The sequence below is a fragment of the Typopeltis vanoorti genome, chromosome 20 (assembly GCF_054136105.1).
Source record: "Typopeltis vanoorti isolate ZY-2024b chromosome 20, IOZ_Tvanoo_1.0, whole genome shotgun sequence".
NCBI classification, from domain to species: domain Eukaryota; kingdom Metazoa; phylum Arthropoda; class Arachnida; order Uropygi; family Thelyphonidae; genus Typopeltis; species Typopeltis vanoorti.
Genome location: NC_143568.1, coordinates 83,561,182 through 83,572,522, shown reverse-complemented (window position 1 = coordinate 83,572,522; position 11,341 = coordinate 83,561,182). Strand labels below are relative to the sequence as shown.

At 34.9% G+C, this 11,341-nt stretch overlaps 1 protein-coding gene across 1 annotated transcript in view; it reads right to left on the bottom strand.

The window, feature by feature from the left end:
* Window positions 1–4,302: 4,302 nt before the first annotated feature.
* LOC150095611 (carbohydrate sulfotransferase 1-like) overlaps window positions 4,303–11,341 on the bottom strand; it is a 38,958-nt gene continuing 31,919 nt past the window's right edge. The window contains exons 3-4 of the mRNA XM_090410611.1: window positions 7,182–7,233; window positions 4,303–5,222 (exon numbers count right to left, since the gene is read on the bottom strand). Of these exons, the coding sequence (XP_090266737.1) occupies window positions 4,303–5,222; window positions 7,182–7,233 (972 nt within the window). The remainder of the gene's footprint in view (window positions 5,223–7,181; window positions 7,234–11,341) is intronic.

The window sequence follows — 11,341 nt, the reverse complement described above, 5'->3', positions numbered from 1 at the left end:
TTTTGGGAACTCCATAGATGCGTGGGATAAATAAATAAATACGTGGTATAAATAAATAAAAACCAATAAATCTTCATCTTTCATCAAAAACACCACAGATTTTGTTTCGCATATAAAAGATATTCCCATCAATGAAAATGACATTCTAGCAAGTTTTGACATTATATCTTTCTTTACTAACGTTCCTACGGACGAGGTACTTACATTACTAAAGGACAAATTATCCAAAAAGATGTTTACTTTATTAAAACACTGTGGTTACTAAAGATATCAGGACTCCGTTTACCAACAAAAACAAGGCCTGGCAATGGGCAATCCTTTGTCCCCAGTTCTAGCTAACATCTTTCTTGAAGATTTTGAAACGAAAGCCATATCTTCTTTCTCATTTAAATCAAAAGTTTGGAAACGATATGTTAATGATATATTCATTATTTGGAATCACGGGCACACCTCTCTCACAGATTTTCTTCATCATCTAAACATCCAACATCCTAATATAAAATTTACTGCTGATCTGGAAAATAATAACTCCTTAGCTTTCCTGGATGTCATGCTTACACGATGCTCTGAAAGATTAAAAATCTCTGTGTACAGAAAACCTACTCATACTAATAGATATTTGCATAATCTTTCTCATCATTTTCCACCACAAAAACTTGGAACTATATCTACCTTAGGACACAGAGCACGCTCTCTCTTGAATGAACCAGATGAACTACAAAAAGAAATAAACCACCTCACTCTTATCTTTAAACAAAATGGATACTCTGAAAAAACGATTAAAATATTTCTTCTGGATCCTCCTAGGCAGTTCACAACAGAAACTATTAATTTTAAAGATAGCATCTCCATTCCAGTCCTTAAAAAATACAATATCAGGACGTTCTTCACCACACTTCCTAAAATCCATTCTCTAATCAGCCATCCAAATCCTACTCATCACAACCTAAAATATCCAGGTGTATATAAATTATGGTGCGATTGCAATATCCCATATTTTGGACAAACTAAGAAATCAATTGAACGACGTATAGAAGAGCATAAGAGAGACATCTCTTACAAACATATCTCGTGCAACTTCGTTATCCAGTCATGTTCTTTTTTCAAATAATCCTAATGATGATCAACAAAGCCACTCCGTTTCATGGGAAAGATCAGAAAATATCTTTCGCTGTGATGATGAGTTTGAGAGGAAAATTGTAGAATCAAAGGAAATCCTGCTGAACCCTGTCCACTTAAACAACAAATTGAGTTATAACATCCCAGATAGCCATGCTGCAGTTATTGAATATTGGCGTTCACGTGAGCCTGCACGCACACTTGCAATAAACAATGGCACGTCTGTTAGAACTTGAAAAAATACAACGTTTTTCATGTATCGTTATGTGTGGCAATTTTTACCTGTAATTTCCAGTTTGTTTTGATACTTCAATGTTTATTACTATTCTTGTCCTTTAAGAATACCTGAGGAAGGCTGTTGTAAGCCGAAACTAGTCGTATTATTCATATAAAGATTTTAATAAGTTATCTCGGTTTTTAGTCATTAAATCTATGTTTTTAAAATATGTAAAAGCCGAAATTTGAAACGTTTTTGCCATGTTTTTTGTCTTACCGACTCTTACCAGCCCGGAATTTTTTTTTTTGTGGGGGGGGGGGCGCCGTAGGTGCCAAGGGAGGGTGGACCCCCGTAGCATATATATATAAAAGATTATTGGAAACATAAAGATTTCTGTTTATTTATGCATGGGAACAGTATTTTCGTGTTCCAACTACCAAGTGGTAGTGCCTATCTGTTCACACAACAGCGTGAAATTAACAGAATATGACAGCGGGGCTTTTATAAAAAGAAAATGCTAATGCAGAGTCCAGTTCCTTGTTTGTCTTCTCATTTCCTTTAGTCAAAACTTACTAATGCTAAAGATAAATACCTCAGTTCTAAAGTATAATCTTTGGAAGTTGTAAGAGAGGAATTAAGTTCAAAATTATAGTACTAGATATAATATTCAGTTGAAATAATAATAAATAATTATTTATTTGTGTTGGATAAAATACATAATATAATAAGGATGAAGAAAATACAAAACCAATCAAATATAAAATTAAAAAGACGTCTATGTTCGAAGTCACAGTGAATTCACACACAATGTTTTTTGCTAAGTTATTCGGGTTAGAATTTGTAATAAACCTAACATTTAATTAGGAAAAAAATGAACTTTTTAAGAGTGTAAACATGACACAGAAGTAGTAAAACTGAAAATCCATTATTAATTATTTTAGAAAATGTGAACATGAAAGAAGAAAAATGTGTGTGTGAGAGTTTGGGGGTGGGCGGACAACTGATATCCATTAGTTAATTATTTTAGAAAATGTCTACTGGCACCTATTAACAAATATTTTCCCATAGTTCCACAATCTAGGCAAAGACCCCAACACTTGGTCAAGTGTTGGGGTCTTTGCCTCGATTGTGGAATATCTTGGAATATCCTCTAAGAATTCCAATCTCTAATCATTAACCATAATGCCACAGGCGAACAAAATGCTCACCTTATGTCACTGACAAATACCGCCACATCCCAGAATTCCACACTCGAACCAAAGACACAAAATGACGTCACTTATCTAATTCTTATCTTATCAACATCTCAATCTTGTCAGAATTCCATACTCTAACTCATTACCCAGAATTCCATACTCTAACTCATTACCCAGAATTCCATACTCTAACTCATTACCCAGAATTCCATACTCTAACTCATTACCCAGAATTCCATACTCTAACTCATTACCCAGAATTCCATACTCTAACTCATTACCCAGAATTCCATACTCAAACCTTTGCCCACAATTCCACACTCGAACCAATGACACAACGTGACGTGAATGACGGATGGTCCCCCCCCCACAAATTTCAAACATTCCATACTAAAACAATTACCCATAAGTCACCACTGAAAACAAATGAAAACACTCGCATAACTCATGCACGCACACACACGCGCGCGCGCACCACACACGAAGTCACACATACCGACTCCAATAACGTCCCCTTTTCACTTCAACTCAATTACATCACTTATTTATACCTAACAAATTACGTCACTTATCTACATCTGATAACAATACACATCCATGGCACTGACGTCCCTCCCCATTTACCCTACCCCTATTTGGTTTAAATCATCCAACCAATGGCAGTACGAATCCTTATCTTAACTTCATCTGGTTTAATGTGACCCTACTACTAATATTATCGACTGAAAAAAACTCCTAAGGAAAAAAGTTCCTCTAATAAACGACTCATAACTTTTAAGAACTTTCTTCCAGCCTTGTGACAGTTATCATGTGGAAACGCGGACATCCTTAAATACTCAAGTTAATAATAGTTTACAAATTGAAGCATATTATTTTAGCCTCTCCAAAGAGAAAGGATATATTTTCAGGATATTGAAAGATGAGAGCAAGCCAATTTTGGTGCAGTGAGTTATGATTATTGGTGGATCTTTTTTTGCTATAAACAGAAGTCTTTCAACCGAGAGATTCTAGTCATTTTTAACTGTATGTAAATGAACTTCTTTCTCTTTATCCAAATTGATCTGTTAAGAAAGACTGGTTTAGAGAAAAGTTATTTATAGAATTTATCTATTTGATATAGAACCAAAAATTCAAGAGGCTGAAATTTTGGTTATATATGGGAAAAAAAATGTATGTTGAAACTCCCTAATATGCATCCAGGAATGTTGATAGGTGTTTTATAACTGTGTATATCAGTGTATTATACTGCAGTAAAATGCTGATCAAGACATTATAGGATGCAATGATGAGTTCGTAGCAAAGTATGACAGCTGTTGTGCAAATAATGGTTAGCATTGGATTTTCAGAGGATTAGCAGACCTCTCTACATTAGTTTAAAAATTTCATGGAAACCGTAATAATAACCTATGTTGTTGTTTTTTGTTTAAAATTTCGAAAAAGATTGATCAGAAATACAGATTACATAAAATCTTACTTTAAATAAATAGTTCATCACGATGCACTAACTTTTCAATAAACAACTGTTCTGTGTACTTCAAACTTACTATGTGTCGGGGAAAGGTTATGTGAAACCGTAATAGCTGTAAACTTTTATGTAGTGTCTTAAAGTAATATTAATTGAATTTTCAATTGGTATTTGAATGTTCTAAGGACATTCAGATACCAATATGGCGAATATTGATATTATCAGAATGTATGATACATAACTTCCATTTTTTTTTTCGATAATTAAAGTTTACTTATGTGGTTAGCTACAAAAGATTTAACTACTTAACAATAGTCCACTTCCTTCCAGTTCTTCATATCTTTATCATTTCCTGCATGGAACTGTTTGTATCCCATCTTTGACATGACACTGACACAATCATTTTCAATCGACGTAATTCTGTTTTTATCCAGCGACTGACGCCATTTATTTGCAGTTTCTATCGAATTTCGAGTGATCGCATACGGATTAGGATTTTTCCCATCTTCTCGAGTATTGCGCTGCACAAAATCGATCACCTCCTGTGGCACTTCTTCGAAACCTAAAAACATAAATATCTCTCTACTCTTGTTCAAAGGAGAGAAGGCAACATCTTCATATCTCACTTGCATGAATCTGTCCGGATATCTGCTTTGCAGTTCGCACGAATATCGGAGATCTTCATCCACTATTTTGCAGAATTCTGTGGAAGACCAGCAACTCTTTATAAGTTTACACCACATTTCAATACTAGGTTGGATTCTTGAATTCATCGTTCCTCTTGGATCCCGAACAAGATGAATTACTTTAAAATTCAAATCTTGGTTTTCTTCGAGCATAAGTAATGCTTGCTTCAGAGGCAATCTTACAGATTTAATAATATTCATTTTAGCTTTCAGACACTGTTCTTGCATATAGGTTAAATTGAAACACTGCGTTTTAATTAATGATGTGCAACTATCCCAGTATTTTTTATTTCTTTGGAGTGCTTGAAACGAGTATTGGTGATCTAGAAGCCATTGTCCATAAGAACTCCACTTGGTGCAATTGCACTGCAAAAGATCTCTCAAGAATGTTCTCACTGTAGTCATCTGCGAATCATTGACCGAATAGATGCTGTCACCGAAAGCGACAACTGGCTCAAACGAATAAAAACTGGAGTTGTAGCTCTGAAGTAAATCTCCAAAAAATGAGGATCCACTTCGAGGATAAGTAACAATAATCACTGGAACTCGCTGATATTTAGCACTTTTCCATATTATTCCATCCACTAGTGGGAAAAGAAAACAGATGTGGTTATGCTATAATTTATTTCTTAAATATTCATCACTTATCAGAATGTTTGTTTTTCAATTAACTGAAGGTAGCTATTCTAAAGTAGGGTTTTTCATCTTAATTTTTATATACAGTTGAATCTTAACATCGAACTCAATCTTAGCATTAGAACTGGCTTTGATTATCTGCTTGCGTACGCCACAAGAACATACACTAAATATGTTTTGTGGTACGTTTATAGAGGCAAATGTTATTGATTAGCAGTATTTATCATGATTTCACACGGTTAACATACCTCTTTTGTAGCCGCGATTATGGATTCCTCCCTCTCGTATAGATTTGCCACTAAATGTGAATCAATAGACACAGAAAATGGTGTGTATTGATTTAGTTTACTAAATGACAAGAACAATTTATTCAAGGGAAAGAACCTTTTTGGTTTTTCGTAGGAAAAACAGTGAATAGAGTACAGTGTAGTAAATAAACGTTTCATTATTGGTGCTGCTGTATTGTCATATTTCATTTGATATTATATCAAAATCATTTAAAATAAAATCAAAATGTTCACCTTGCAGAAGTAGAGGACTTTGTATACCTCGCATCACACATCTCAGATTATTCTTTAACAGACATTAAAACAAGAAAACAGAAAGCACTGCGGTCCCACAGAAGTCTTAATAAAGTATGGAAGTCGAGCCTCATCTCAAAGGAGACGAAGATTCGTATTTACAAGTGCACCAGCCAGTCTATCTTTCTTTACGGCTCACAGACCTGGAACATCTCAACAAAATCAGCAACCAATATTATAAATAGCTTTGGAACTACTTTTCTAAGAAATATCCTGGATTATTCCTGGTAAGACCACATTCCTAACTCTACTATATTAGATGAAACCAATCAAGATCCTCTAGTCAGCACTGTTCAAAGATACCAAATAAAATAGCTCCTCCGCCAACTCAGACATCCACCCTCTCTACTTTGATGCTCTGGTCCCCGACGCCCCTACAAATGGAAAAAGAGGCAGACCCAGAACTCAGTATTGGAAATGCATCAGCAATATTCTCCACGTTTTCCCTCAACTTTCAGGGATCCCTCAATTAGTATATGACAGAGAAGCCTGGTTTTCCTCCACGTCATAACCTCCAAGTCCTATCTTAGTGTACACAGACTACTTATTCGTTTTCATTGGTTTCCCTATTTATAATTTTAAAATTATAAATAAATGATGATGATTATATCAGAGAAAATTAGATATTCGACAACTTGCTTCGGATAGCTTGGTGTATAATTAAAACAAAACAATACTTTAAACCTTCCAAAAACTTTATAAACGTTTTCTTTCGAAACTCTTTTTGCAAATCAGCAACTGTTGAACATAGTTTGCTTGAGTGTATGAGCAACTAGTATCCCATATCACAGCGGATTTTTATTATTATTATTTTCCCTTATTCAATGAATGCAAAATATCGATATCAGAGCATACAGAATTGTGTAGTAGTAGTTCTTTATACAAGTGCCATTTCAAAGGTTCTCCACACTGTTCCAGTTGTTGAAGCTCATGTTTATTTAACAAAACACATTTCCAGGCTCTGAATCTCCATTCTATCATTTTATCACTGCCATTTATCGCTTAGACGGATAATAATGATAAGGCTCCTTGTATACCTATCAGCAAATATTTTTATTGTTGTCCACTTGCCCACTCAGTGGGCAACCTTCAATTTATAAAATACATTGCAGTCTGGAAGATTCATATGCGTTTTTGAATACCAACCGCGATTTATTCTGCTCAGTGAGATGGAGACAAGCGTTTTCGGATGGCTTAGCTTCGGATCTTCTGTCTCATATCGCCAGAATTACACAATCAGTTAGATGATTCAGTTTCTGAAGACATTTGGTTTTTTATGACATAGTCTGTCACTCGCGGGATTACTCTCTGGCCTACCGTTGATTATCAGTGACTATACTGTATACACCCTGCTGTTTTCTACCTGCAGATATGATCTGAGTATTCCTGTTGTGTTCTCTGCTTCTAGATATTGAATATCTGGATTTCTCTGCTGTGTAACGTCTACTGAACCATGCAGCATATTTGCATCTGAGCGGGTTTTTTTTTTTTTTTTTCTCCCATTTCTAGCAACTCTGCCGCTTTCAGCATTATGAGGTCCAGTGAGCGAATCGTTCTGCATGCCATTTCTAATTTTAGCTGAATTTTATATAAGCCAGTGACTGTTATGGTTTTCATTTATTCAGTTGGTGTGTTGTGTGATGCATGAAAAAAATTTTTTTTTTTTTATCCTGTGCTTAAACAGCACAACTAGCATATATATGTAGGTATTATTTTTATGAAGTATTTAGTATAGCTTAGTGCCATTCTTCTTTCCAGCGTGGTTGGCTGAGGAGTTACATAACCATTCTCCAGGCTGCGTATTTGAATTCCGCTTTGTCATTGTCTGAAGATAGCTTACCACTTAAAGACTAAGTGGGAGATGAATTGCATTGCATTGCGAAGTGTGAGACCACCTCCCCGCTTATTGGAGGCGTGAAGTGACTTGAGAAGTTCCATGTTTTGCCTAGAGCAGGGTTTTGGACTCTATAAAAAAATAAATTAATAATACTAAAAAATAAATGAAATAAAATTGATAAGAATGGGGAAAAATTCTTAGCCAAACCACAGTAAAAAACTATAGTATAGGTTTATAAATACACTGTTTGGAAAGAATTCAACGGACAACTGCAGGATCGAGGTACATTGTGCCATGTAGCGAGTCACGTTATAACCGGTGTAAATTGAAGGAATACGATGCTCCCAAATTAGTGCAACTCTGGCCAGGTGAAATTGCTGCGAGAAGGGAACTCACGGAATTTAAAAGAAATAACGTGATAGGCCTAAAACATGGCATCCTATCTTTTCGACAAATTGGGCAATCCCAGGTCAACAATCGGCGATTTCATGCTTAGCTGGTGGATCGAGGATTGAACTGGAAGATACCCTCAGTGGACGATCCACTACACCCACCGAACGTGACTGTAGGATACTATGAATAACAATAAGTAAAAACCGCATTTCGTCGGTTAATACTTTGAATGCATAGACCAGAATTAATCTTAAATGAAAAATAAGGTGTTCACATTGGACCTTCCTAATTTCAAAGAACGGTAAAGATTCAAAATGCAAAAATATGTCAAGTTTTGGTTGTGCAAACGTTCCAGAGAAGTTTCATTCGAAACTTTTTACAGCGACTTGTTGATTTCGACCCATGGTTCATCCACGTTGAAACCAGGGAGGTCCAATGTGGACACCCTGTACCTTTTTTAAAAATTAATCTCATAGTTACAGATATTTTAAACCCGGCGCTGGTAAGGTAGGAAAATGTAACAAAAGTGGTAAGGTGGGGTCCCACAGACCCACCCAAATGTAGTGTATTATAGAAATCCACATCTTTTTAATCAATATTAGTGGATTTTCTGTGGATTCTTCCTCTGAAGATTCTTCCTTACAGTCTTGTTCTGTATCAGACTTATGGTTATTGACTAATTCTAAATCAATTTCACTATAATCTCCGCAAAATGGCTTCTCCTTTGTCAAAGCGTCATTTCTAAGTTGACGTATCTTCTGTTCTTCCTGCTCGTAAGTCATCTGGTAAAAAAAATATATTTTTTTCAAAATACCCTCTAAATATTGACGAAAACATAGTTGGTATGTAAAAATATAGAAGACACAGCAGTAACGATGATATTTTAGTAGAATAAAAATGAAAACAGCTTCCGTTTCGGAAGTAAATATAGTCACTTTTGGTAAGGTGGGGTCTGGTGGACCCCAGCATACTTTACATCTCTGCACACTAAACTTGCTTGCGCGCGACAGCCTGTCGAGTAGCGGGTGACGGGAGGGGAAGTTATACTGAGGCACGACTCACTTACACGCGTTGTTAAAAAGTTATAGTCAATTAAAAATCTTTGAGGTCTGTGACACCCCACCTTACTAACGCCGGGTTAACTATACGATTACAATCTCCTGAAATACGTGTGTGTGTGTGTGTTAATGCTATCACTAATCTAGCTCAGTGAATAATATTACAATTACGTAACAAAGCATTTTGTTCAAATAAACTGGGTTGTGTTGACGGAAATAATTTAAGAAAGATTATGTAATTTATAACGTTACTGTAACCTGCATTTTGAATCAATTAATGAAGAAGTATATCTAAAAAATCGTTACTCCAATGCATATTTTGGTGAATTTTTCACATTAGTTTGGATAATCAAACTATTAGAAAAACAATGCGAAAATAATACCTCCTTCAGTGATGATAACGACGATTGTGTGTAGAAGAGTCGCACAAATAACAAAAATGAAGAATATCTTCAAAACTTCGCTACCTTTTTTCATTCTGGAGTAATCTGAAATAAACAAAAGGAACTTTCATGTTACTAGGTGTTCTGAAAATATATTTAAACTATTGCTATATTATCTTAAACCAACCATGGACGTTACTCCCCATGGATCAATAGAGGTTCATACAGAGGCATAGCTAGAGGGGGGCGGTACTTGCAACATTTTTGAACTTTTGCAGTTAATTCTAAAATACAGTCTCGAGAACTCAGTTCCAACTATTGTAATACTACAGCGAATTTTCCTCGCAATTGCCGTACGTTTGCTAGTTGTGAGAGGAGTTTTTCTAAATAAAATTGATTAAGAATTACCTACATTACCATGAAATAGACTTCATCAATGTCATCGACGATTTTGCTAACAGACAAGCAAGAAAAATAACATTTTAGAATGTTGAAATTAAAGTTTTATTTCAAATATAAACATAGTGTTTTAATTTATTTCCCTATATGTCGTTTTGACTTTTTGTAGTATTTTTGGTGTGAGAGGGGCGGCAAAAGCTCTAGCTACACCACTGGGTCCATAACAAAGAAGCTGGATTTTTAAGGAAGGCACTTTTTAAAATAAAATTTTCTAAAATACATTCATCCTACAAAATGAAACGATCATGTTACAGCTATGAAACGTGTTGTTAGTTAATTTTTCATGAACTTCAGGTGCATTCGAGGTTCTCAGAACCGAAATTTTATTTATTAGCTTAGCAATGCCCCTAGAACGACTGAGTGGACTTCCGGAGAACTCGATATGGGGAGCGCGTGCATTTTTGAGACTATTATATTGATCACTTCGCCTTCATTTTTTTAGATTCCATTAATATCCTTGTTTACTTTTCATAGATAGCCATAGTTAAGTTTGGAAGTATTTTTATAACTTAGTTTTTCTCTCCCCCTCGTCAGCGAGAATTTGATTTGCTCCTCAATTCATTAAATTGTATTCCATCTAAGAAATATCATGCAATCGAAAATCTTTGCACTATCATTTTTATTTCCTTTATTTTTTTTAAGTTTTCAATTAATTCTTTTGTATTAATCAAACGCTTTACACAAAACCATACGACACAATTCAAAGATATATTTAATTTTTGAAAACATCGTAAGAGGATTTTATAACTCTAACAGAAGTCCGATTTTACTATCAAACCGTGCAACAATTAGAAAGAATTTTAATAAACATGGTTTTTAAAATGTAAACACTTATTATTCTTTAGCCAATTTTCCCATGATCCGCTCTGTTTTGTCCTACTTGAAACATCGTACATTCTCTTCGATCCTCTCTGTTCCGAATTATTTTGCCCTTTATGGCTTAAGTTTGTTAAAATAAAAATATGCATCCAGTACGGCATGAAATAATTCGTGCATTAAGAAAATGCCAAACAGAAGAACGATGTTATTAAACTATTAAAAAAATCATAAAATCTTAGCGCATTTCTATATTTACTATATATTAAATTAAACTGTTCATTTTCTATAACAAAACGGATACAACACGAACAAATCGCTGCTAATTCAAATACACTACATAATTTATGTGAAGTCAGAGCTTGATGTTTGTTATTATGAGTCGCTTGTTGATCGTGGTTTTTGTAGCCTCTACTGATCGATGATATTACAATACCTATTGACCGTTTTTGTTTTTTATTCCTTATGTGTCTTTTCGATAATGTAATGCACTTC